We start from the raw sequence: 27,538 nt of genomic DNA on the forward strand, positions 1-27,538 counted from the left end.
CTGCATGTAACATATATCAATACAAAGTTAAAGTTAAAAATTTGCTCAAAGTTACAGATACTACACTGAGAAATCCCCAAAAGGAAAACCCAATCACATCTGAGCCCCCTGAATCTAGCTAGGTCCCTCCTGGACTACCCAGTTCCATGACCTGGCAATTGCTTCTTATTGTTTCTGCTGGATGAAGTTAGGTTTCTGCCTCTTGCTACCCAGAATCCTCATACCCCATCTCCTAGACATCGATAGTGTCATCAGCCCACTTCTCTGAAAACTTTCCTTGCCCTGTTTCAACCTCGTGGTTCAAGTGGAGGCTTCCGTGTTTTTACATGATTCCATCTTCCTGGCCACAATCATTGGTCCAGGGTTGGCCTTCACCCAAGTGGAACCGATCACAGCAGGGCAAACAACAGGCCACGTTGATAGATCTGTAGATGGGCCAATCATAGCCCTTCCCTGGGATTTTTGGACTTGGGGCTCAAGCTGCTGGGTGCCATCCTTCCATGGTGTGGAGAATGCTGGTCCCAGAGAAACATGCTGACTTGCAGAAGGTCAGAGAAGGTATGGAGTACCTTGGTTGCCCTCAAATCCTTGGTTTGATGGCCCTGAAGGCCAGAGGGGACAACTGCCCTTCCTTGTTTGGCCATGTCGATCAATTGAGTCCTCCTCTGGCCTAAGTTAGAGAAAGCTTGGTTTCTGACAAGCTTAAAGACGAATAAAGACCTGATAATGGTGTCTCATCACAAACACTGTAATATATGCACACCACACACACACCTCATACACATACACTTATAGACACAATCTATGGACACACCATATACACAGACCCCGAGACTCCACCTCAGTGCACGTGTTTTTATTTCTGGATGATATAAAATAATAAACTTAAAAAACACCCCAAACCAAACACCCTAATGGCTCCCCCAAAGCAATGTGACCCCTTTTCCCACCCCAATAAATAGAGACTTCTGTCAGTTCACCCTCCCACCCCCATAACCCCCTTTGCTATAGACATACTCTGGGTATATATTACTCTACTCGGCAATAGACATCTCCCGAAAATAGAATTCCCACCCTGCCACCTGACTCTACCTGGGCCCCATGTTCCTGGGAACCCTCCCCACCCGCCAGTTCAGACCACCCGCCACTGCAGCACGCTGGTGTCCTTGCCCCCTGTGGTCAGGGCCACACTGTCATCCCACAAGAAGGCCACATTTGTCACATGGCTGCTGTGTCCGCCGTATTTGTGGCTGAGAGCCTGTGATACGGAAAGAAGGAAGTGAAAGGAGGTCATCTGTCTTGTCCACTGCTGTATTCCCTGGGCCCAGGCATTTGGTAAGTGCTCAATAAATATTTCTTGAGTTAATAGGGAAAAGAACCAAAGATCTCACAATGCAGATGCTCAGAGCTTTAGCACTACAGACTTGGTAATTTATCAACTTTCACGTTAAGAAAGGCCCCTGGGATCAAGCCACTGCCCTCCTTGTACAGCTGGTGAAACTGGGATCTGGAAGGGGCTGCCTTAATACTGCCTGCAGTGCTGCTTGGTACCTCCACCCTGCCAGCCCCCCAGAGGGACTCACTCGAGGCTGACAGCAGGGGTAGCTAAACAGGTGGACTTTGCCAAAGTCATCAGCTGAAGCCAGCAACTGCCCATCATGGGAACGGGCCACAGCATTGATGTCAGTACCATCTGCTCCCTCAGACCAGATCCCTGCGGACAAGATTGGGGGTGGCTGGTGGTAAGATGGCAGCTGGGGCCAGGGACCCCCAAGGCGCGTAGGCCCCAGCCCCAGCCTCCCTGCCTTTCTCTCACCTAGCCTGTCTCTAGCCGGGGATGAGAATTGGAATAATCTTTTGGAAATGCTTATCTGAACCTATCCCTCTATAGCTCAAAGCCCTCCCATGGGGAATTCCCTGGCGGTTCAATGGTTAGGACTCCACGCTCTCACTGCCAAGGGCCTGGGCTCAATCCCTGGTCAGGGAACTAAGATCCACCCCCCCCCCAAAAAAAATCTCCCATGGCCCAGGCTTCTCACCATGACCCCCAAGCTCTGCCTTGTCCCCCACACTGCTCCAGCCTTGTCCTTATCAGTGCTTCCCTTGAACTCTGCAATGATTTAGCCATCCTGCCTTCTTGCATTTCTCCAAATACCAAGCTCTGTCACCTCTAGGCTTTTATACATGGCTATTATTCCCTTTGCCTAGCCACTGCTTTCCTTCTTCACCACCCTAGAACCTAACTCCTCATCCTGCAGATCCAGTTTGGATGTCCCTTCCTCCAGGAAGCCCTCCCTGACTCCCTCCTAGGCTGGGGCCAGGTGTCCTCTCTGGACTTCCTTGTCCCAGCCCAGTCTACTCTGGGTGGTCTGGGGACAGGTCTCTCCCTTCCACTGGACTGTGAGACCCATGATGGCAGGGTCAGGGCTGTCGTGGTCACCACTGGGTCTCAGCACAGAAGTGCTCAGGGGGTATATGTTGAGTGCATTAATGCCTGAATGAATGGGTGACTGGGACACAGGCTGTGTGAATCTCCCTGGGCCAGGTGACACCCCCAATTGGTCTCATTTCATTACAGTTCCAAGGGACCTGAGTAGTCACCTCACCCTAACCTTTCCTCTATACAAATACTGCTGCTCACATGTCTAAAGGAATGAGTTTCCCACCTTAGAGGTAATAAGAGACTGTGAAAACCACCAGTCAGGGATGTTTCTTGGAACTCCTGTCCTCAGCAAGACTTTCCCCATTCCAGAACTTACCAAACACGCCAAAACCCAAGACACAGGTAGCCGTGGCCCATTCCACGTTCCTCACAGCATCTGCAGTAATGATCTGCTTACAGGTAGCTGGGTCCCCTGGGGCAGAAAATGGGAGGAGGTGTTCAGAGCAGAAAGAACTACTGGGAATTCCCTGGAGGTCCAGTGATTAGGACTCTGCGGTTCCATTGCAGGGGGCACGGGTTCGATCCCTGGTCGGGGAACTAAGATCCGGCAAGCTGTGCGGTGTGGCCAAGAAAACCAAAACCCAAAAACCAAATGGAAAGAACTATTGACTTAATTCATCCATTTCACAGACAATGGGCACTGAGGTCCCATTGGCTTATTCTACCTCTCCAGACTGGCGCTAGATCCTGGGTGGTGACATCTCAAGACAAGAGCAGGGGTATCTGCTTAGAAACCTGTACCCCAGCCATCCAACCCGGAGGGGGAGGAACTGGTTAAAAGATGGGTCCACCAGGGAGGAAACCAGAAGCCAGGAGACCAGCCAATCAGATCAACCCCTGAATAAAACAGCCAGAGGACAAGGGACTTGAAGCCCCTGCTTCCCCTTCCAGAACCCAGGGAAGGCTATGAAAATCGCACACGCAATAGAGAGGTGAAGGAGGAATGCCTTTGGGTTTCAGAGAACTCACAGTACAGAATCTCGTAGTCCCCTGAGTTGGTGACGAAGCAGCTGCTGTCCTGGGCCCAATCCAGGTGGGTGATAAAACTGGAATGGCCCTGCAGGGGAGGGAAGGGGTGGAGTTAGAGCTGGAGCGGGTAGGATCAGACCAGGATGGGTGGAAGGCAAAATACAAAGGTAGGGTGAAAACACAGGGGGTCTCGAGGAAAGATACACAAAGCCTTTGGGGTGTGGGGACGGGGCCACACTATCATGGGCGGGGCCAGACTGTGATGAGTGGGGCTAGACAAATAGGGCTTAGAACACAAGGGGGAGTTTAGAACGAGTGGGCAGAGCTAGACACAGAGGGGCGGGCTTCGAATGCAAGGGGCTGGGCTACACAGAGGGTGTGCTTAGAACGTGAGGGGCGGGGCTACACAAAGGGACGGGCTTGAAACACAGGAGAGGGTAAATGTGTGGGCGGGGCTAAAACTCCTTGATGTGACCAGGGCAGTCAGTTGAGTGTTGAAGCTGTGCTCCCTTGAGGTAGAAAACTGGTTAATTCTGTATCCCCTGGACGGGGTGGCGGCGCGGGCTGGGGGCCACTGCCCACTCACCGAGCACTTGCCCAGGCGGCTGACCTTGCGGCCGCCCTGGTCCACCGTGTACAGGTACACCAAGTTGTCGTGGGAGCCCACGGCCAGGTACGCCCCGTCTGGGGGAGGGGGAGGGGGCTATGAGGAGGCACCCAGGCTCCACCCCTCCTCTCTCAGATTCAGCCCCCCACTATCCCAGACTCCTCAGTAGTCCCAAGTTCCATCCCTGCCACAGGCGTGGCCCCGCCCTTAGGCCGTGCCACACAGACTCCACCCCTTCCCCCTGCCAGTAACTCTGAGCTTCAGTTCCCAGGCCTGGCCTCTCCAAGGTCCCCTCCCCGGCCCCGGGCCCTTACCTGGAGAGAAGCTGACCACTGAGATCTGTTCATTCCCATCTGTATGGATGGCCACCAGGTCATGGGTCTCGGTGTCCAGCAGCAGCCATCTTTAAGGAGAAGGCATGGTGGGAGAGGAGGGGTGAGCTGATCTGGTAGAGAAGGGTGGCAATCTGTGGGGCCTGAGGGAAGGACCCCAGAAAAAATTAGGGAGAGAGGCTGACTCCAGAGGAATGTTGGGAGATCAAGGCCTGGTAAACAGCTGGTACCTAGTTATCATTCTCTGTAAGCTTTGGGGCAGTAGGGAAGGCAGGGGGAGGTGATCAAGGGATAGTTCCTGGGGGGAGCAGAGAAGCCCTCCCCGAATGCCCATCAGCTTTACCTGCCAGTCACCGTGCCAATGGCCAGGACAGAGCCACTGGGGTGGAAGCCAGCAGAGTGGGCAGGGTCCTGAGGAGGGAGAGAAGAGGAAGGGCTGGGAGCTGGGGTCCCCCTTCCATCTGGCCCACATGTCCCCAGCCTCAGAGGCAACTCTCAGCCTGGCATGAGGGCTCTCACCTCCCTCTGCTGCCCTCCAGTAACCTGCTGCTGCAGATGCTCTGGAAACCACTCTCCTTTCCTTTAACATGTCAGCTCGAACAGAAGATATTCCTCCTTTCACTGTTGACTCTGGATCCTTTTTCACTCCTGTTTTAACCTCCCACAGCTTTATAAACCCAAGATGATTTCCTTAGGGACTTTTCTACTAGTGAGATTGTTGGGACAAAGGCTATCCATATTTTTAAGACTTTTGATATATCATGCCAATTTGCTTTCCATTATAAAATTATATTGACTTATCATTAGGCTTGTCTGAGTGCCTGTTTCCCCATATCTTTATCTAACTCCTAGCACAAAATTTTTAAATTTCGGGGGCATTTGGTTGATTTGCAGGCAACAGAGCACCATGGAGTCAGACGTGGTTTGAAACTGTGGCCCTGACACTTCCTCGTTATGTGACATCAAATAACTTTCCCCATCGTGGTCTTGGTTGCCCCAAAAGGAGAACATCAATACACACTCCCCAGGACTGTTATAAGCAAGGTGTAAAGTCCTTAGAATGGTAAGCTGTTGAGTAAGATGGCCTACAGGAAGCACTGAATAAAGGTCAGCTATGATTGTAATTATGAAGGGCAAGTGATTTTACCTTTTTGGGACTGTTTCCTGATTTTACCTTCCTGTTTCTGGGCGATCCATCTCTACTGCCTTGTGGAGGTTGGGGTGGGGGGCAGTTAAAAAGACGATGTGGATAAAGTGCTAAGCCAATGTCAGGCATGCTGGGCAGACTGCCCGAATCAGAATAACCCGAGGGATCTTGTTCTTGTTATAAATTGCAGATTTCTGGGACTAAACTCAGAACTCCTGAACCAGACTTCCCATGCTTGGGGCTCAGGATTCTGTGTTTCTAACAACTCAGGTGGTTCTTATGCCCTGGCTAGAGAACTGCTGTGCTGAGCACAGGGCCTGGCATATAGTAGGTGCTCAATTAGGCAGCCAGAGTGAGGATTATTATACATGGCCCTAATAATTTCCGGGGCACACCATCCCTGACTCCTAGAAATTCAAAGGCCATCAAGTGTTCCAGGATCATAGGTAACCCTGGATTCCTGGGGCAAAACCTCAAAGGATGGTGTGGGGAATATGATGACTGACCTTCTACTGTCCCATACCACACAGGCAGGAGAGCTTAAAAACTACATTGCCCAGAATCCCTTGTAGCTAGGGTCGGCTGTGATTTGGGTCTGACAATCAGTTGCACTACTGTGGGCTCTGGAAGGTACAAGGTGGAGGCCCCGCTCTGCCACTTCCACTGATCAGCTGGGCTGTGAAAGCAGTAGCACGTGCTATGCTGGTGAGCAGTCACTAGCCTTGAAAGGCAAGGGCACAGAGTATCTGTTTTTGGCCAGTGTAAATGTAGCCAGCACTGGGTCACTCTAGAGCAAGACAGTCCAACTGAACCGTCTGCGGTAATGGAGATGTTCTCTATCTGCACTTTCCAATATGGTGGCCACTAGCCACATGTTTGGAATGTAGCTAGTGCAGTGGAGAGACTGAATTTTTAATTCTACTTACATTTAAAGTTAATTTAAGTTTGAATAGCCGCGTGTATTGGACAGCGTAGCTCTAGAGCCAACACTTGAGTGAGCACAGCATCCTGGTTCCTGGATTGCAGTTACGATGACAGCATTTTCTTGAACTCAGTGGTTCCTGACTCCCCACCTTCCTGACTGTGGCAGAGGCAGCAGCTCCTCTGGCAGGTCAGTTCTGTGGTGTTGTTCTGGGCTTCTTTCCAGTCGAGAACCCACTCCTCTGGCCCTTCCAAGTGAGTTCGTAAGCACCCAGTTCCCTGCATTAAATCTCCTTCTGCTTAAAGACACCAAGTGTGGCTTCCATTTGATGCACTGAACCCTGACACACTGAGACAAGTCGTCCTGTTAGAATGGTGTGTCAAGTCCCCCATCCCCTTACCTCGATGATCCTACTCCACAGGGGCTGGTGGGACCCCACGCTCCACAGATGCACCAACTTATCCTGACCACATGTCACAAATTGTCCCTGGCTGGGGTGTGTGGCCAGGCCCCACAGCTCTTCCACATGGCCCTGGTGGAAAGGAGAGATGACAGCATGGAGACTGCCAATCCAGGCCTTTCCTCTGCATCCCCCACCTCCCCAAAGTCTGATGCCAGAAAGAAGTGCTGGACTAGCCCCAGCAACACACTCTCCCCACAGGTGACCCAGGGAAGACCCTTTCCCCAGTGTATCTGGAGGAGGCTGTGATTGGGCAGACCCCTGCCCCAGTGTGGGGCTCGAGGCAAATGTTGCCCCTCCCTCCAGGTCTCTGCTTTCCAGTGTGCACAATGGGATGCAAGAGACATGATGAGTAGGAGCTTGACCTTGGGAGTCAGATGGTGCCCAGCAGGCTGTAGGAACCCATGGAGGGTACTCAGCCTGGTGAGTCTGACTGTAGCTCTCTCTTATTGACTGTGGCAGTCACCTGGGCAGATGACTTCTCCTTGGAGCCTCAGTTTCATCTTCTGTAAAATGGGGCCAATCACTGTATGTGTCTCATGGCATTTTTCTGCTCACTTAAATTATGGATGGAAAGTGTGAATAGATGGAAAGTGTATGAGGCTGGTACAAAGTGCTCACCAAATGGAAGTGGCTGACTATTATCAGTAGTGATAACATACACTATTAATATATAATTAAAGTAATTAACAATGATAATCAACAGAATTATTGATATTAGTATAATGATTAATGTTAATAAATAATATAAAGCTAGTAATATATTAATAATATAATTAATACTAAATAATATTGATACTATTATTAGAGGTCTTTAAGGTCCATTCTGGTCTTGGGACCCCTAGGAAATCCCTCTAGCCCTTGTTTTTCCTCATCTTCTTCTATGGAAACAAGAGCCAGAGTGGGGGAATCTAAAGGCAGCTGCTGTATGGATCTCAGCTACCATGTAAGAGGTAAAATGCATGTCAGGAGTGAAAGAAGGGGCGGGGGGGGCACTGAACAAGGAGTAATTTTGGCCAAGACTCTTTGAGCACTTGTTCTGTGCCAGGCACCATTCTAAATGCTGTGCATGAACTGACTCATTGAATCCTTACAACACCCCATGAGTCAGTTCTATTATTCTCCTGGTTCACAGAGGCACAGAGAGGTTATTCACTTGCCTCATATCACACAGCGAGTGAGTGACAGGGCTGTGCTTCGATCCCAGGGTTTTTTTTTTGTTTTTGGCCGCACCATGTGGCTTGCAGGATCTTCCCTGACTACCAGGGATCGAACCCAGGCCCCCAGCAGTGGAAGTGCAAAGTTCTAACCACTGGACGGCCAGGGAATTCCCCCAGTAGCCAGGGTTTTTTACTTGGATGTGTGGTAGGGTTCTGGCCCACGAAGATGAAGGAACGCGCATCTGAGAAGACTTCAGAGGGTCTTCCTAGATCCTTGTAGCCGGAGACCTGGGAGGTGTGTGGCTCAAGGCCTGTGTGACAACCTGCCAGGGCACTTACAGAAATGGACACCACCCTGACCAGCAGGGGGCAGCACAGCTGGAACAGGGCCCTGGGACCCCTCTGCTGTGCTACCAGTTAACCCATTGCTGGACCGTGGGGTGTTCTGGGGCGGGGTTATGTGTCAGGAGCAGTTAAAGGGAAGGTAAGTGGTGTTCACCAGGCCAGAGGATAAGGGATGGGGCAGGGAGGTGAGGTGAAATGGGAGTGGGAAGAGAGGAGGAATGAATGGTGCAGAGGAGACTAGAGAGGCGGGTGGGGAGGGAGCAGGGCAGGTGCAGAAAAGCTCACCTGGATGAGCAGCGAGAAGCCAGTGTGGACAGAGCCCTGCAGGATGGAGTTGCGGGTGGTCCCCACGTACAGCGTGTCACCCCGGCCCTCTGCCACGGTGCGCACGGGGCCGAAGTCCTCGGGGACCTGGGTAGGCAAAGGGGGGTGGGGGGCAGGCAGATGAGTGTAGGACACACGCAGAGGGGGGGTTGGGGGGTGGGGGAGACAGGCTGGGAGAGCAGGGTCTAGTATTAGTGGGGCGGGAGGAGGTCTCCTCACCTTCATGAGCCTCTCCCCCTCACCTCCGCCTCCTGCAGCTTGCTGTAGTCGGAACCCCAGAGGATCACCCGCCGATCGCGGCCCCCTCCTGACACCAGCGTCCCGTCCCGCAGGGCGCAGAGCCCAAACACGCCACCATCGTGGACACCCAGCACAGCCTGTGTAATACGGTTCCCACCTGCAGGGTGGCCAGGGGCAGAGGTCAGCATGGGGAAGCTCCCCCATACCGACCCCAGAAAACACCTCAAACTCAATCCTACATCCAGCCATTCACTCACCTTTTCTTCTACCCAGCCTTCCACCCACCCATCTACTCAAATACCCTATCATCCATCTAATAAACCATGTGAAGTAACAATCCATCCTTCTATCCAAACATCCACCCATTTTCCATTTTTTTCCTATCCATCTACCCACTCACCCATCTATCCACTCATCTGTCAACCTAACCATCTGTTCATTCATCCGTTCAGTCAACAATTATTAAACTAGCATTTACTCTGGACCCAGCCTCATGCTGGGTGATGCTGGGTATTGATGAAGGCAACCTCGGATCTTACCCTCACAGGGATCACAGTCCAGTTTCAGAGACAGACCTACTACCAGTCAGTGATGACCCAACATGGTTGGGGCTGGGATGGGGAAACCCAGGAGACTGTGGGATCCCAGAGTGGGCACCTAGCCTGGTGGGCCAGGGAGGGCTTCCTGGAGGAGGGGACAGCTGAGCAAGGATCTGAAGGTTGAGTAGGAGCTGGCTAGGACAACAGAGAGTAGAAAAGTGTCCCAGGCAGGAGGAACAACATGTGCAAAAGGCAGAGAGAACACGGACTATTTAGGAAACTAAAGAAATCTGGTGTGACCAAGTATAACATGCAAGGGACAAGAGAAAGCACGGCCAGACCATGCATGGCCTCATTGAGGAATCCGGACCTTGCAGACCTCAGTGAGGAATCCAGACCTTGTTCTGAGGGATATGAACTGGGTAGTAATGGAAGGGTTCAGCAGGGGAAGGATAGGGTCAGATTTACATTTGGTTCTGAGAACAAACTGAACTGGAGGGGACAAGACTGAAGGCCCGGGAACCAGGGAAGAGGCTGGGGCAGGGACTAAGTGGAGAGGAAGAAAAAGCAACTCTCTTCAATTCCATCCTTCGAGGCTCAGAAGTGGTGCCACGTGTACATACGTCCTTTGGTCCACCTATCTTTCTAACCACCCACCCACCCAACATCCTGTAGCCCTGCAGGCTGGACCCAGTGGTGGGACTGGAGATATGGGAACCAATCAGACCAAGTCTCTGCCCTCAGAGAGCTTAGAGTCTGCTGGGAAAGACACACTGCTAATTATTCAGAGCTTATTCTCAGCTGTCTAATCTCAAGAAAAGCTCAAAACCACCATATGAGGGAGAGAGTATTATACCCATTTTACAGATGGGGCAACTGAGTCTCAGAAGGGAGATGACTCGCCCAAGGCCACATAGAGAGCACGCAGCACTGCTGAGACCTGAGCCCAAAGCCTGCCCAACTCCCAACTCCTCTTCCACTACCCCAAGATGAATGGTTACCTCAGCCAATGGATTAACACGCCATGAAGAATTGATTGTTCCAGGAAGTGGTTTGATGACTGAATAAACTCATTCATTCATTCGTTCATAACTTTACAGTAATCCACTGTCTGAGAAAAGACCTACTCATTTATTAACACAGTCATCCGTTCTGGGGACAACCGTTCATATATTTAATCGTTCACTCACCTAATCACCCACCCATTAAGAAGGACAGCATATTCATCTACTCATTCTTCTATTCACTGGGTAGGACAAACGCTTCATTCATTCATTGACTTATTCATTCATTCATTGCTCTGGAACAAACCACCTCTCCGTCCATCCCTCCATCCACACCGGGTTGACCCATTCATTTATAGTTCAAACTTGATCGCTGCCATGGGATTCGCAGAGGACAAGGGGAGGGAATAAGTGAAGATTTCATGCAGGTGGGGATCCTGGAGCTGAGCCTTGATGGAGGTGTTAGAATTGGACAAGTAACGACTCGTATTGTTGTATCGTACATTCCACATCAGCATGCTCCGAGAAAGGGACGCACAGCCAAAGGGAGTCAGGGAGGACTCGGTTGGGGAACCAAACAGGTGGGGCTGACACTGACCTTTGCCCCAGACATAGAGGTTCCCCCCAGAGTCCCCGGTGACCACATCGCCACCCTCCAAAAAGGTCACACACAGCACGTACTTCGGTTTCTCGTGTTTCTAAGGTGGGAGAGAAGCGGAAGGTGTCAGAGGGTCGCTGAAGCCGGGAGGCCTCCCAGAGCTCACCCATTACCCAGGACAATGGTCCAGGGGATGCCCTCCGTACTTTGGGCAGCGGCCCTGTGTGGAGCGTCCTCATCTCCAATCCACCTCCGTGGATTGGAGACCACACTGTCTCCCTTTCCCACCCTGGACCCCCTTCCTCCCTCCTCCCTCCTCCCTGACTTCTGTCCCAGTCTCTGTCCTTCGATCCCCTGCTGTCTTCCGCTTGGATTCCTCTCTCTGTGCCTTGGTCTCCCCCTCTCTGCGCCTGCCCCTCTCCTCTCCTTCCCTCCCGCCCCCTCTTCTGTCTGTCTCTAGGTCCCCCACCCTGCCCCGCCCCACCCTCTTCTCATCTCAATATCTCCATCTTCATCTCCACCTGAGCCTGGTGTTCTCAGGGCCTCCCCTTTTGGGGTAGAAGCCCCAACTCTCACCAAAGGCAAAGGAGCCCTGTCAGAGGTGTGCCTGCATCTTCTCTCCCAGGCCCTGTGCTTCCTGCTGTTTCTCTGTCTCTCTCGGCCAGTCAGCCTCTGACCTCTGTTTATCCAGAATATTGACAACCGCAGCAACCCATTTATTGAGCATCCACTATCTGCTAGGAGTCGCTATACTCTTCATCCCACTGAATCCTCACAACTTCAGAGTTAAGGAGGATCACCCCGCTGGTATGGATAAGGGAACTGAGGCCCCAGCAGGCAATATCTCAGCATCCCTACAACCTCCAGCCCCTGGGGTATCTTCTTGTCTGCCTGGGTGTCCCTGCCAGCCTCCTTCAGGGCCAGCCTGTCCCAGTACCCCTGGCACTCACCTCAAAGAGGCCCTGCCGTTTGCTCAGGCCGCCCCCTTCTAGGTTCCAGAAGTAGATGTGGGATTTCCCGCAGGTGATGAGCACGGTGGGGTCTGTGGGGTGGAAGGTGGCCACCAGCACGGCCTCACTGGAGCACTTTAGGGGGTGGGGGGAGATTCTGAATGAGGACCTCAAAGCCATCAGGACCACGATACCCAACCCAGGAAAGACTGCCCTATACAGCTGTGTGGGTTGTGCACTTGCACACCCAACTTGCTTGTACCTCTCCTTTACGGGCAAACTAAAGTACAGGAAGCAGGGCGAGCCAGTGAAGCGTTATTGTTTTCTTCATCAACATAATGGCAGGCACAAGGAGAGCCCTTACTTTGTACCAAGCTCTGTGCCAAGCACTTAACATCCATCAACTCATTTAACCCCATAGCACCCTGTAAGGTAAGGCTCATTAGCACCTCCCATTATAGATGACGAAGTGAGGCTCAGAGAGGGGAATTCACTTGCCTAAGGACACACAGCCAGGTTGTGTCCAGAATCAAGTCACTGAGAGCCCAGCCTCTCAACTACTTCTCTTTCACCAAACCATGGGCCCCAATCCTAGGTCTCTTGCCCCCAGCCCAGAATGAGCACGTGACCTTGGGCAAGTAGCTCTCCCCTCTACCATGCCTCAGGTTCCTCATCTGTAAAGCAGGTTATCCCCCGGAGATGCAAAGTCAGGGTCTGTCTTGGACATCGCAGGACAGCAGAACCAGCAGCCACCTTGTACTGATCCTCCTGTTGGGCCTGGTTTGCCCACCCCATATGCCAACATCAAAGCCAAATTTTCCCTACAAGGAAGATGCTACCATTATCCCCATTTTATAGATGAGGCAACTGAAGCTCCAAGAGGGCAAGCCACTTGCCCGAAGTCACACAGCCAGCAAACGGCAAAGCCAGGACTTCAACATGAGTCTGATTCCAGACTTGTGAACACTGAGATCTGGCCAATCCCACAGGGAGACCCCAAGGAGAGGGGATAAGAAGGGTTACCTCACCTTGCCATCTACCACCTTGGTCTCCTTGGCCCAGTCCCAAACAGAAAGCATGTGATCGTTGGAGTCATCTACCGCACAGAGGAGGTTGCCCCCATTCTAGGAAGAGGAGAGAGGATGGGGGAGGGGCAGGCGGGTCAGGATCCACCCCCTCCCTCCAACACCTTGCCCACTGGGGCATTAGCTACTCAGGCCTGTTTCAAAGGCCCTGACCCAAGTCATGTGAAACACATGAAAATATACTCCCTGTCCAGGGCCACACACATTTTAAAGGCTGTTTATAATTTTCCTTTTGAAATGACTCGTCCCTAAGAACTTCCTCTAATTTCCCCTCAGCTACAATTTCTCTGCAAGTAGCCCGCGGTCAGGAATTCTTACTGAGAGCCTCTAATCTGCATTTTCCTATGGAATGACTTTTAGGGCTGTGAAGTTAAACAGTTAATAAAGTCAGGACGATGTTGCTTTTTTATACCTGTCATTAAGCGCAGGTTAGTTTTGATTTTGCAAAGTTTTCCTTTCCCCCACATTTTGGCAACAAAATAGCTTTATTTCCCCAAAGTTCTCAAGTGTCTCCTCAGGTCTCAGAAAATCCGTGAAGTTCTTAAACTGTCTATGGGATGACAGGTTGTTTTTTAGTCCCCGATCCATTGCAGCCAATACTCAGGTAAAATACAGTAAAAAATGTAAAATATGATTAAAAAAAAAAAAGCCCCCCCCACACACTTGGATGTTGTGTGAATGTCAAATTGCTGTACAAATTCCTAAAGGCTAACTCTCGATTTCTGTGCTTATCTCCTCCATACCTGCCAACACCCATTTAGGATGGTACCAGGAGCCAGGGCTGCCCTAGACACAGGGCTTAAAATGCCTAAGGGATAAGGACCCTTCCAGAACGAAAGGTGGTGAGAAAAAATAATGCAGAAAGCGTTAACTGATCTACAAAGGATCACTGAGGAGTTTCTCTGTGGAGCAATCAAGACCTATGGTCCCCTCCTAAGGGCTAATAGAGCAGGCCGGTGAGGCCCCACATGTGGGCACGCAGCCCGGAGGGCCAGGGGGCGTGGCCAGCACCTGTGAGGCCATGATGACGCCATGGCCTCCAGCCTCAAGGGGCACCCGGGGCAGGCGAGGGATGGCACAGGACTTACAGATTTGGAAAAGCCCACACAGCACACAGCTCTGTCAAACACCCCCAGGCCCAGTACGTGTAAGGTGGAGAGGGAAACGGAGTCCCAGACGCGCACGTGGGGCGGCAGCGGCTGCAGGAAAGAGGGAGGCCGGTTACCTGGGGGGCCCAGCTTCCTGACCCACCCACAACTCCATCCCAGTCTCCAGGTCCTGCCCCCTCCACTCTGTTACCTTCCCCTCCTTAGTGGTGCCTGCCACCTGTCCAGTGGCGATGGTGACCATATCAGGGTGGACAGCCAGGCTGAGGAGAGAGAAGGCAGATGGACAGGGCTCAGCAGGGGGGTGCTCGCAACAGGCCAGGACCCCTCCCACAGCAAGCCACAGTCGCGATGCCTGATTATTCATTCCACCGTTTGGTTGAATGAGTTACTTAGTCAATAAACCCTGATTCAGTTCTTCAGTAGCAATAAGGGGATACTCTCTGGGCACCCTGGCTCAGAAGCAGGACTCAGGCCTGCGGTCTCTAACTCAGGTGCCCAGAGGGCCCAAGCCTGTACCACAAATGGCCAGGAGAACACACCCATTTAAAAGGGCTGTCCAAAAAAAATAAAATAAAATAAAAGGGACTTCCTTGGCGGTCCAGTGGTTAAGACTCCACGCTTCCACTGCAGGGGGCACGGGTTCGATCCCTGGTTGGGGAACTAAGATCCCACATGCTGTGCGGTGAGGCCAAATATAAAAAAATAAAAAATAAAGGGGCTGTCACCACGGGGCTCCAACACACTGTGGGGCTGTCTGGGGTGCCCACTGGAAGTTTTCAAAAGAAGTGAAAAATTCAGGCATCTGAGCGAATTCACCGACATTTTAAGTATTGATAATCAATCCACATTTTTTTCCCCCGAATTCAGCCTGCTGGCCCCGGAAGGCCTGGCCCCACCCACCTCCCCTAAGAGTGGCCCAAGCAGGAAATACTTGGCATCCTCCTCCCAGGCCTCACCACTTGATGTCATCATTGTGTCCCAGGTAGTGCCGCTGCCTCTGCTCTTCCACACTGTACAGCACAGCCACAGAGGCCACGAAGTACACTATCTCCCCTGTGGGCAGCAGGTAAAGGTTGGCCCGGCAGTCTCGGCCGCGGTAGCCATAGCTGGAGGTGCCCAGGGGCCGGTTAAAGAGCCTGTTTTGCATTGCATCTGCTGACTGACTCCCAGATGAAGGTCATCAGAGCTAGGCTTTCCTGTTTCCACTCTTACCCCTGTGGGAGGTTGAATGATGGTATCCCCCAAAAATATGTCCACCAAAATATTAACCCCTGGGAAGTGTGAAGGTGACCTTCCTTGGAAAAGGAGTCTTTGCAGATGTAATTAAGGATCTCAAGACGAGATCATCCTGGATTATCTGGATGGGCCCTAACTCCAGCGACAAGTGGCCTCATAAGGGACAGAGAAGAAAAGACACAGACACAGGGTGGGAGAAGGCGGTGTGAAGACAGAGATTGGCGTAAAGCAACTATAAGCCAAAGAACCCCAAGGGTTGCCAGTAGCCACCAAAAGCTAGGAGACAGACAGGGGACAAATTCTACCCCCAGAGCCTCTGGAGGGACCACGGCCCTGCTGACACCTTGACTGGGGACTTCTGGCCTCCAGAAACTGTGAGATTTTCTGTTGTTTTAAGCCACCAAGTTTGTGGTAATTTGTTTTAACAGCACAGGAAACTAATATAACCTTCTCTCTACCCTCCTCCCCACAGAGGGATCCTGTTAAAATTTGTTAACACTATAAGTCAATTCACATCCATCCTCTGCTCAGAACCTTCTCATCTCAGAGCAAAAGTCAAAATCTTGGGGGCTTCCCTGGTGTTCCAGTGGTTAAGAATCCGCCATCTAATGCAGGGGACGTGAGTTCGATTCCTGGTCGGGGAACTAAGATCCCACATGCCACAGGGCAACTAAGCCTGCACACTGCAACTGAGCCCGCATGCCACAACTAGAGAGAAGCCTGCGTGTTGCAACTAAGATCCGTTGCACCCAAATAAATAAATAAATAAATATCAAAAAAAAAAAAAAAAAAAATCCTTATGAAAGCCCAGGCAAGAGGCTTGGCCTGATCTGGGCCCTGATTCCTCACTCCCCTCACACCTGTTCAGCTCTAGTCACCTCAGGGCCTTTGCTTTTCCCGCCACCTGAATACTCCTCCTCCTCATCTCTCCATGGCTTCTGCACCTCCTTCAGGTCTCTACTCAACTGTCAGCTCCTTGGAGAGGGCTTCCCAAGTCTCTCCCAAATAGTTCCCAGCTAGTTAAAACTGCAAACTGGAATTCCCTGGCAGTCCAGTGGTTAGGACTCAGCGCTTTCACTTCCGGGGCCTGGGCTCGATACTTGGCTGGGGAACTAAGATCCCACAAGTCGAGCCACGGCCAAACACAAAGAAACAAAAAAGCTGCAAACTCACACACCCTCAACTGCCCCCATCCCCCTCCCTCTTCATATTCCTGCAGTACATTCGTCAGCATCCCACACGTTATCTGTTTAATTTATTTTGTGTCTCCCAAACTACAGTGTCTGCTCCAAGAGGGCAGGGACCTCTGTCCATTTTGTTTACTGATGTACCCCTTGTGCCCAGCTCAGGGCCTGGTACACAGCAGACATATGAGTTCAATATTTGTTGAAGGAGTGTGACCCTCCTCTGTTCGGAACTTTCTGTGGCTCCCCAGTTCCCCTAAGAGAAAGCCCAAGCTCCTCCACTGGCCTGGTTTGCCCCTCCCTGGCCTTAGCAGGGCTTCTGCCCTCCTTTGCTCTCTGACCTTGGAGTTTCTCAAAACACTAAGATCACTACTGTCACCCAGGTCTTGGCACTAACCTTTCCCTTTACCTAGTACACGTTACCTGCCACCCTTCTCAGCTTCCCTGTCCCCAGATCAAGCCTCAGGCTCACTTCCTCCGCTAGACTCATCCCACTTATCTGATCAATTTGCTAACGTCACCTGTTCCTTAATGAGACTATCAGTTCCACAGTGGACAAGACTGGGCTGTTTTGTTCTCTTCTACAACTCCTCCTCTGAGAAGCCTTCCCTTATGCCCAGGCTGGGTCAGCTGCCTTCTCTGGGTTCTCCCATCCCAGCCTGAGTTGTCATTGTCACGGATTCTGTCCCCACACTGGACTGTGATTTGGGGACTGTTGGAACGCAGCCCTCAGCCCCAGAATGTTCAGGAAACATTTGAATGAATGTCGATATGTGTATCCCGATCCCACAGAAACTGCTTCACCCTGCAGCCGTTCTGGGCTGGGGAATGAGGCCTGTACTGACTGTTGCTGTCTCAACTGCTTTTTGCTTTTCTTTTCTTTTTTTTTTTTTTTAGTAAAAGGCGAACGATTTATTCTATCTGAAGAGAAACCAGAGTATCAACTGCTTTTCTTTTGATGCTCACTTATCAAGCCCAGCTTGACATGACAGCATGGTGTTCTTTGATTCCCGCGAATATTTCCAGCTGCCTTAAAGAGGCTCTGGGCTCCCGCATTCCTCCCTCCTCCAGAGCAGAAACCAAGGCCAAGAGAGAAGGACCCGGACTGGGTCCCTAGGATGCTGCTCCCAAGCCCCAGTCTGCATTTTGGGAAAAGCCTGGGGCTCAGAATCAGAGTTCTTGCCTCAGATCTGCTGACTCCCTAGAACAGGGCTTGATATACCCTCTCTTTTTTTTTTTTTTTGAATTTTATTTTATTTATGTTTTTATACAGCAGGTTCTTATTAGTTATCTATTTTATACATATTAGTCTATATATGTCAATCCCAATCTCCCAATTCATCCCACCAGCCCCCTCCCCCCTTGGTGTCCATATGTTTGTTCTCTATGTCTATGTCTCTATTTCTGCCCTGCAAACCTGTTCATCTGTACCATTTTTCTAGGTTCCACATATATACGTTAATATATTTGTTTTTCTTCCTGCTTGGTCCCCTCTCTTGACCTCAGTTTCCTCATCTGGAAAGAAAGGGTAATAATTCCCAACCTGCAGGCCTCAGAGAGCTCTCGGAGGCCACTTGTTGTAAAAATATATTCTCAATCCTACAAAAGAGAAGGATCATGTTATTCAACGTATTTATACTTGAAAGAGCTTTGAACAGTGCCTGGCATATAATAAGTGCTCAATAATGATTAGTTATTATTTTAATCAATCTCTGTTTATGAGGCCCATATGATGAGCACATTGTTTCACAGCCTTATGAATCTGAGATCATGACACCCATTTTTCAGGGGAGGCAACTGAGGCACAGAATGGCAAGGTGAATTGTCCAGGGTCACGTAGCCAGCCAGAGGCTGGGCTGGGGTTTCAACCCATTTCTGCCAGGCTCCAAAGACAGGGTTCTTAACCATTATCAACTTCTTCCATTTCTCAAATACACCAAGCTCACTCTGATCGCAGAGCCCTTCGACCTGCCGTGCCCTCTGTTCTTCCTAGGCTCGCCCCTGAATGTTCGATTCTCAGCTCAAATGCCCTCTCCTCAGAGAAACCCAGTTACTCCTCTCACTTGAGCTTAGTTTACTGTATTCCCAGCATTTATTACTTAACTGAAATTATCTTATTTATTGAATCACTGTCTTCGGTCTCCCCCACTTTAGAAGGTGAGCTCAGGAAACACAGCCCACATGTAGAAGAGGATCTGACAGATGGAGGGCGCTCAGCAAACATTTGCTCCTTGAATGAATCATAAAAGGTCATGTCAGCTAACCCGCCTTCCTCTGCTCCCTCCAGACTCCAGCTCTTCCTGACCCCTAAAGCCACAGAGGCCTGGAAAGTGCCACCTTCAGTACAAACTCTCCCTCCAGCTGAAGTCCCACACCAGAAAGGCTCTGGTCCCTTCTAGGCTGGGGGCTGGGGGCGGGCGGGTTGGGAGAAGTGGGAGGAAGAGATTAAAGCAAAAGGATACACCCAGTCCAGCTTGAGACGGCGGGAAGGCAGCTCGGAGCGTGTATCCAGGCTGTAGCTTGGTGCCAGCTCATCAGGGATCAGCATGGGCACAGGGCGGCCCCTCAGGAACATTTTCACGGAGCCCTCCTCTGCCAGAACACCCCCAGAGGTCAGGTGCTAACACCAGCCCCCAACCCTATTTCCTTTCCCCTTCCGACTTCATTTTTTTACTTTTTTAATTAAAAGAGTTTGGGAAAATGTGGCCAAAGAGGCAAAGGCCCAGCCAGTAGCCAGGCTACCTGACCTCCAGCTCTGGCTTCTCACCCCAGGAAGCCCCTCCCATTCTCCCTACTTACCCATGCTGAAGATAACTTCTTTGGTTTTGCTGTCAGGAAAGGGAAAAGAAAAGAAAAGGAAAGAAAGAAAGCCCTAATTAGCAGGCAAGTCAGAAATTGGAGAAACCACTTCCCCACCCCAGTGCTCCCCGGAGGTCTTTGATGAAAAATGGGGGCCGAGTAAGGAGCGGAGCGCTGCCTCTCTGCAGGCCGTGTGCTTTGCTCGGTTGATCTTGCAGAGCCTAAGACACAGGCCCAGAGAGGCAGTGATCGCCAAAGATCAAACAGCACGAAGTGGCAGGGACGCGATCCTGGAAGAGGAGCGTCACAAGGTACCCCTCCCACCTAATCAGCACGGTTCCCAACGCTCCCCACCCCCAGTCCCACAGAGCCCCAGACTTCAAGCAGAAAGGGAAGAGGTGAGGGTTTAAGGGAAGGGGCGTGTCTCCAACTCCCTTTGCTGACGGAAGGAGGTGCTGCCCGCGGGTCTGGGTCCCCGGAGAAGGGGGAAACCTGGGATCCAGGTGCCGGTAGCGCGAGCAGGAGGGGGGTGTGCGAGAGAGTCTCACCCAGCTCCAAAGCTACTCATGGCGGCGGCTGGCGAAGCTTCGGGGCCGGGGGTGGAGCCGGGACCGGCTCCGCCGCTTCCGGCCCTGGGAGGCGCCCACGCCGCCGCGCCCTGCCCCGCCCTCCACTGCCAACCCCGTAGCTGGAGGGTCACACTGGGTCTCAGGTCCCTGGCTGTGGGGTCCTGATACCAGGCTCTTTTTTGGGGGGAGGGAGAGTGTTTTTTGAGAACATGGACTCGGGGACGTGTCTGCCTGAGTTCAAACCCCAGCTCTGCCAGTTCCTAGCAGTGTGGACAAGTTGCCAAACCTCTTGCCTCGATTTCTTCACTTTTAAATTGGGGATAAAAATACATACCTCCCGGGTGATTGCGAAGCTTAAATTAGTTAATTCATGTAACATGCCTTGCGTGGTGCCTGGCACATAGCTTCTGTACGTGTTTGCCATTATTTCAGTGAGGTTGAAATGTGTGATATTTGACTCTGGTCCTGCCTTAGTCTGGTCCTGCCTTAGTCCGGCCCCGCCAAGCCCTGACCACGCCCACTGCATCAGGACTCCACCCTCAGGTTTCTACACCGCCCAGACCTTCAGTGTAGCCCGGGCTCTGGGAGCTTGACCACGCCCAACATTCTGATCACACACACCTCTCCTTCCGATCCTGCTCCCGAACTGACAGCTCCCCATGGAATTGCCTACCCTCCTCAGGTCCGGTCAAACTTCAGACCATGACCACTTTCACCTAGAGTCCCTTCAAGCCTACTGATATCTGCCCACGCCCACATATGACCACGCCCAACCTTCAAACCACGCCCATTTCCACCTGGCAGCGCCTCAGGCTCCCCTCTGCCCAGCTTCTTGCATCGGACACTACGGCACCTGGTCTTAGCCCATTACCCCCACCCCAGGTTCTGATTCTGCCCTGGCTAACCCTCTGGCCACACCCTCAAGTTCCAATCACTTCCCTCCCTCTGATTACCCCATTTCCTGCAGAAACTCCTCTGAGGGTCCTGCCCTGGCTACATCTCTGAGACTCACTGGGGATTCTCCCCTTTACCTTAATAGCCGCGCCCACAAACCTGGCTCCTCCCTAACTTCTACTCCGGCTCATCCAAGAGACGCTAATCATCCACGTCTCCTATGTTCTAGTCCAGCCCCTTAATGCTTTGACCACGCCCCTCCATGTTGGCTCCGCGTTTCCATGCCTCCCAGTTCAACCACGCTGTCTCAAGACTGGTCTCTCCGAGCCTCCGGCACTGTTTCCGCATTCTGAGCTAGACGACCGCGCTTTAGGTTATCAACTCGCGGCCTGGGGCATCACCCTAAATTCCCCATCCTTTCCCAAGCCTAACTGGGGTCCGGGCCCCACCCGTTGGCTCACGACCCCGCTTCAGACACCTACCCGTCCTTTTTGGCGCTACAATTGCTGCTAGAGGATGTGGTGCGGCTGCGGGGGTCCTCGCGGCGCACTGAGGCGAGGCGCTCTGGTGACAAGTAGCGGCGGGCACTGCGAATAGAGAGCACGTAGGTAGGGGCAGAGCCCGCGAGGCCAGCAGGCGAGAGCCGGAGGCGGGCAAGAACTTCCCCGGACCTTCCACGGCTGGTGTTCGGACATATGAGTCCATCCGTTTCCATATAAACAGCCTCTGAGGTCTTGGAGGAAACTGGGGATCCTGGCTTCCGTGACTTACCTGCGCCCGGAGGTCGCCTCCTTTTTGGGGGAGGATGGGGACGTGGCATAGCCGCCCACGCGCCGCGGGGGTCCCGAGCCATTGAGGGGCGTCCTGGTGGGAAGGCCTTTCAAGAGCTGACACACTAGAGGAATGGGGTTAGAGGACAGAAGGGGGTGAGTGTGAGGTCCTGGCCCCAGTCCCTCCCATCTCACCCCTCCAGTTTAGTGAAGATACCCGAGGCTGTGGTGCCTAGGCGCGGAGGCGCCCGGCCCTTGGGGGTGCCCCGCGCGCGCAGAGCAGCGCCTTGCTCCTCGCATGCCCGCAGGCGACGCAGCGCGTCAGCCAGCGCGGCCTTTAGGACCGCCAGCTCGTCTTCCTGCAGCTGCAGCCGCTGCTCCAGCGCCGACACGCGGTCGTCCACCTCCATCCCGCTCGTGCCCGACAAATTGTCATCTGGAAGGCAAGGGAGCGCTGGCTGCGGGGGGCCACCCAGGAGCTACAACGCCCGAGGTGAGATGTCCCTCCAGCCTTCCCTGGTCTAAGCCTGGGGCTAGCCACGCCCCCTTCCTCTCCAGTAACCTGGGGCTGGGACGCTTGGATGTGGGCCAAGAAAAGGGGAAGGAAATCCCCACAGCTCTCAGCCCTTGTCCGCACACTCCTCTCTGATGCAGTGCCCTGGAGGCGTGACCTTAGGGAAGTCCCTTCCTCTCTAACCTTCTAAGAGTCTACGAATCAAGAGCCTCTCGACTCTGGTTTTAAGATTCTATGACTAAGATGCTAAATACATTTGAGTCATATCAACATTTTAAGGACGACACCAACTTTTCCCTAGTTACACCAACATTCTAGAATTGATTCCCAATACTCTCTGACAAATATCAAGATTTTATCGCGGGTACTAACATTCCCTCTCTGTTTCTAAGACTTTCCAAGCCAAAAAGGTCGTGCCTGGTCCCTCGCCTTCTCATTCCCTCCTCACCAAGGGGTTTGACACACGAGCCTGCTGCAAGGACAGAGTTTCTGCGGCCCCTGACGGCAGATTTGGGAGTTGCAGGCAGCGCATCCAAGACCCGAGACCCACGGAAGGGAGATACCCGCGGGGATCTGACACCCAAGCTCTCTTCCCTGACCCGAGCTTCTCCCCTCTATTCCCCTCCTTTATTTGGCTTATGTACCCCATGCCCCTGATTCGGCTCTCCCTCTCCCCTCTAGGCCATGGGTGCAACCGAATAACTCCTCCATCTCCCGCGGGGGCCCCCCCCCACCCCGCCCATTTTTCCCGAAGTGGGAGGGGCAGAGGACCAAGGTGGTACCCCCCTCCCCCTCCCTCCCAGACTACTCATACCCAGACTCATTGCTGGCAACAACCAAGAAAGCCCTGGCTCCCAGTCGGGTAGAAGTAAGGGTGGTACCATTAACAGGAACCGGGCGTGGAAGTAGCACCTGCCATCCCCTGTCCGTAGGCCGCCCCGCCCGTCCGCTGGGCTCCGCAGTGCAGCCGTCTATCCCTTCCCTCCCTCCCCCCCACCTCCGCAGCCCAATCGCCTGCCTGGCCTTGCCCGCCCTGCCCCCCACCCAGCTCCTCTCTGGTCGGGTGCCTGGACCTGCATTGGAAGGTGGGGGCCTCCCGAGGTCTGAGGGAGAGAGCTGTCAGGACTTGGAACTCATAAGAGGAGGAATCAGGGTCCCGTTGGCAAGACGTTTTGCAAAAGAGGAAACTAAGGACGGAGGTTGGGGAGTGTGCAGAGATCACCAAAGGTCAAACAGCCAATAGGTGAGGTGCAGGAGGGCCTGGTCACCTCCTTAGGCCAAGACCCCTCTTACCTACCATTAATAATACTACCCCCCCCAAATGAGATCTGTTACAGGGAGCTTACACGTGGCAGGCACTCTTCATGCAAAACACTTAGCACCTCACCTGGCTCTGGTTATGTGCTCAGTAAATCCAGAATATAATTAACCGCTCTTATGGTACCCAGCAACTCTAGAAGCTGCAGTATTATACCCATTTGAGGGGCAAGAAGGTGGAGGGGCACTGAGACCTAGAGAGATGAAGTTGCTCGTGCATGGACACACAGCCTTTCAGCAGCAGAACAGGCACATGACCCCAGGCTCAGGCACCCTGTCAGCCTGCCTCTTAGAGGGGCAGAGGAGACAAAATAAGCATTCTGGAGCTCTGCCAACTGAAGTGGTCCCTGACACTGGGGTGTGTGCCCAGGGGAGTGAGCCTCCAAATGGAAGATAGTTCCTTCTCAGGGCCCCTGAGTGAAATGGGGGAGCTTTCACCTTGGCCCTTCAACCCCCATCCAGAGAGCCAGCTGCATTCTGAGGCCTTGGCCTGCCCACCCCCCACCCACCATGACTCAAGTCCTCTCTGCTCTCTCCTGACCATTCCCCCACCTTCAGCACTTTTGCCCGGAAACCAGCCCCCACTTCCCACTTCTCCCATCCCTCCCTCCTCCCCTCTGCCTCCAGCTTCCCTCATCTGGGCCTGACACCCACAGCGACCCTTCTTGTATCGTACCCATTTGTCTAGGGAGAAGGGATGAGTTCTAATGGGTGGGAGGGGCGGGGCCTGAGGATTTGGGGGGTATAGTCGAAGCAAAGTCCTCTGGTCATCCTACCCAGTCCCACATCCAGCCCACAAGCCAACACCAAATCCCACTCTCCCCCTAATCTGTCCCTCTGCTAGGGAGAAGGGGGAGGGTCCCAGAGGATTGAGAGGGGATAGGGAAGGCAGAGTTCCAGACCTCCAGGCCTCCCCCGCTCCTGCCCCAAGCTCCTGAGGTTCTGCTCCTTTCTCTCAGTTCAGCCACCTCCGAAAAAGGGGAGGGTTGAAGAGGGTGGGGGACTGGGATCAGGGCTTTGGGGATCAGGGAGCTTGCTCTGGGGTCAGGGTCCTGCTAGGGGAGAAAGGGGAATCTTCAGCAAGGGGCCAGGATGGGGACTTGGAAGGAGGAGGTTGGGGCAGGAGGAGATAGGTCCAGCCCTGGGCGGGGCCAGGGTGGGAACTGAGGAGGGGTCTCACCGTTGCAGTATTGAAGCAGGGAGGACGTGTCGTAGAGGCCGCAGAAGGCCGGGCCGCGCTCCGCCATCGCCCCGCCACAGCCACCGCCAGCCCCCCCCGGCCCCAGCTCGGGCCTGGGCTCCCCCCCCAGGTCCTGCCTCCCGTTGCCATAGCAACGCCCTTCGTTCCAGCATCCCCGGCTCGGCCCGCCCGGCATCAGGCGGCCGACGCCGGGCCTGGCACCGGGGTCATCCCCCAGGATGCCCAGAAAGGGGGGGGGTCGGAACACCCCCTGCCAGGCCCCCCAACACAATCTTCGGGCCGGGATTGGCTGACCCGAGATCCCCCTCGGTACTGTCTGGTCCCGCCCACAACAGGCGCGTATTCTCTCTAGACACCCCCGCCTGTTCAGGACCAATGGGAGCCTGTCGCGCAGGCCCCCTCCACCAATAGGGGTACAGAAGGTTTGGAAGGGGCAGGGCCTTCTCTGATTTTCAGCCCGAAGCATAGCCCCCGGCTCTTAGAGGAAGATAGGGTGGAAGAAGACACCCCACACGCTGCAAACCTCCCTAATCTTTTACTGGATTTTCGAGAAGCCACCTTGCAAGACAAGAGCCTGACCCTAGAGTCTCAAATCCGCCCAGATATCCACTAGCTCCGCCCTGGAACTCTTATTCTAGCTCATTTCTTAGAACTCTTGTTTATTCTATCTACGCCCGCCCCCAGGGCTCTTAGCTCCACCCCCAGAATCCTGAGGGGGGACTTAAAGTTCTATTCCTGCCCCCAGAGCTTTTGGCACCGCCCCCTAAGCATCTCAGGGCGATGGTGCTTGGCCCAGAGCCCTTGACTCGGCCTCCTGATAGGATTGGCTCCGCCCCTTAAGTTTATACCCCTACACCCACGTCTGTTAGTCCCTCCCTAACCTTTCCTTCCACTTTCCTATTGGCCGCCCCAGGCCCTTAGCTCTTCCCCTACAGCGTTCATCTCCCACAACCTTATTATCCAGTCCGGGTTTTGACAAAGGCCCAGCTGTGATGCCTGGATGGCTGGCGGTGTCAGTCGGAGGCGGCTCCGAAGTGGGGGGGAGAGGGGAGGGTAGAAAAGCTGACAATGGACTTAAAGAATACTGGACCACCTTCTCCAAGTCTCCATTGAGGGTCAGCACCTAGAAATGACCCAGAACATGCTTTATAGCGGTGGGAAGTGAGCCTAAAGCAGAAGAGATTTGCCTCTGGACACAAGCAGGCCTTGGAAGCCCAGGGCTTTGGAACCAAGTTGGCCTGGGTTTGAATCCTGACTCCACCAGTTTCTGATTGTGACCTTGAGCCTCAGTTTCCACAGCTGGAAAGTGGGGGGTCATATCGTGCCTACTTCTTTCATTCATTTGAAAATTTTGGGACTTTCCTGGTGGCGCAGTGGTTGAGAATCCGCCTGCCAATGCAGGGGACACGGGTTCGATCCCTGGTCCGGGAAGATCGCATGCCATGGAGCAGCTAAGCCAGCGCGCCACAACTACTGAGCCTGTGCTCTAAAGACTGTGAGCCACAACTACGGAGCCTGCATGCCACAACTACTGAAGCCCACGCACCTAGAGCCTCGCAACAAAAGAAGCCACCGCCACGAGAAGCCCTCGCACCGCAACGAAGAGTAGCCCCCGCTCTCCGCAGCTAGAGAAAGCCCGCGTGCAGCAACGAAGACCCAACGCAGACAAAAATAAATAAAATAAATAAAATATAATAAATAAATAAAAATTAAATAAGTAAATAAATAAAAATGTTTACTGAGTGCCTATTATGTGCCAAGCTCTGTTCTAAGTGCTGGAGTTTCAGTGATAAGCAAGTCAGCCCCGTGGACTGTGCAGCTTGCGGAGGAAGTAAACCACAATAGAGAAAACAAGTAAATAGTAATAACTAACATTTATTGAGCACTTACTATGTGCCAAGCACTCAGTTATCTTCATCGCAATTCCTATTTTCATCACCATTTTACAGATAAAGAAACAGGCACAGAGCTCCTAAGATAATTTCAGCTCCTGGCATTACAGAGATAAGACAGAGTGATATGGGAGGGTGGGGCTAATTCAGAGAGAGTGGGGCCAGCGAAAGTCTTTCTGAGGAAGTGACATTTGAGCTGAGATGTAAATGACAAGAAGGAAGCAGTCACACAAGGTGGGGGGGGGGTGGGGGGCAGGAAGTAGCTTTCCACGCAGAGGGAAGAGTAAGTGCAAAGGTCCAGAGGTATGAGTTTGGCATATTCCTGGGGCAACAAGAAGACCGGTGAGGATGGAGCTGTGGAGGAAGAGGAGAGCAGGAGATAGATGAGGTCAGGGAGGCAATGGGCCTGCAGATCTTGCAGGACCTCGAAGATTGTGGGCAGATGTTGGCAGTTTGTCACTGTATCCTCCATAAGCCCTAGTGAGGCCACCTACGTAAATCACACATGAGAACAGTGCCTGGCACACAGTAGGCACACATAAAGGACAGCAACCCCTATTCATTTCTCAGTGAAACCTACTATATAAGATCAATAACGGGTTCCAAGTGATGACCAAAATAGACGTGGGCCATTATCCTTCTACGATCACAGCTAACTGTGTTACTGATAGAAACAATGCAGGAACTCAGATTTCCTGCTTCCCAAACTCCCATTTCTCCCACCCTCCACCTCCCTGAACTCCAATTCTAGGAGAGGGGAAATCAGACTCCTACATACAGAACAGTGTGCAGCAGGCTGCAATGTGCTAAGGGCTGTTACCAGTGTCCCCAGAGGCCTGTGGGAGCCCAAAGGAGTTCGGATCCTGAAGGTTCTGTGTGTTGGGGGTGGGAAGTGCAACCAGGTTGTGAATGAAGGAACCACAGGGGG

At 52.8% G+C, this 27,538-nt stretch overlaps 1 protein-coding gene across 5 annotated transcripts; it reads right to left on the reverse strand.

The window, feature by feature from the left end:
- Nucleotides 1-841: 841 nt before the first annotated feature.
- On the reverse strand, nt 842-22,202 carry EML2 (EMAP like 2). Of its 5 annotated transcripts, XM_082607166.1 has the most exons (21): nt 21,904-22,202; nt 21,688-21,811; nt 21,399-21,503; nt 19,454-19,482; nt 19,117-19,246; nt 15,191-15,340; nt 14,425-14,494; nt 14,214-14,324; nt 13,069-13,164; nt 12,041-12,175; nt 11,091-11,190; nt 8,952-9,106; nt 8,671-8,796; nt 6,821-6,952; nt 4,695-4,762; nt 4,334-4,422; nt 3,999-4,096; nt 3,413-3,500; nt 2,760-2,855; nt 1,584-1,714; nt 842-1,258 (listed from the first exon to the last, which is right to left on the reverse strand). In XM_082607166.1, the coding sequence occupies exons 1-21, from the start codon at nt 22,094-22,096 to the stop codon at nt 1,133-1,135; spliced, it is 2,352 nt and encodes a 783-aa protein (XP_082463292.1). In that variant the 5' UTR covers nt 22,097-22,202; the 3' UTR covers nt 842-1,132. The 5 variants fall into 5 exon arrangements, 4 of the variants coding, with proteins under 4 accessions (XP_082463292.1, XP_082463293.1, XP_082463295.1 ...); XM_082607167.1 differs by lacking the exon at nt 8,671-8,796; XM_082607169.1 differs by lacking the exons at nt 21,399-21,503; nt 21,688-21,811; nt 21,904-22,202 and adding an exon at nt 20,002-20,071.
- Nucleotides 22,203-27,538: the final 5,336 nt, after the last annotated feature.

The sequence above is a fragment of the Mesoplodon mirus genome, assembly GCF_964341445.2.
Source record: "Mesoplodon mirus genome assembly, chromosome: 19".
NCBI classification, from domain to species: Eukaryota; Metazoa; Chordata; class Mammalia; order Artiodactyla; family Ziphiidae; genus Mesoplodon; species Mesoplodon mirus.

Coding starts and splice junctions, on each gene's coding strand:
- EML2 (XM_082607166.1), bottom strand. CDS start 22,096: ATGGAGGTGGACGACCGCGTGTCGGCGCTGGAGCAGCGGCTGCAGCTG. Junction 14,325..14,424: donor GCACCACTAAGGAGGGGAAG/GTAACAGAGTGG, acceptor TCTTTCCTGCAG/CCGCTGCCGCCCCACGTGCG. Junction 6,953..8,670: donor GCTTCTCGCTGCTCATCCAG/GTGAGCTTTTCT, acceptor CCTTTCCACCAG/GGCCATGTGGAAGAGCTGTG.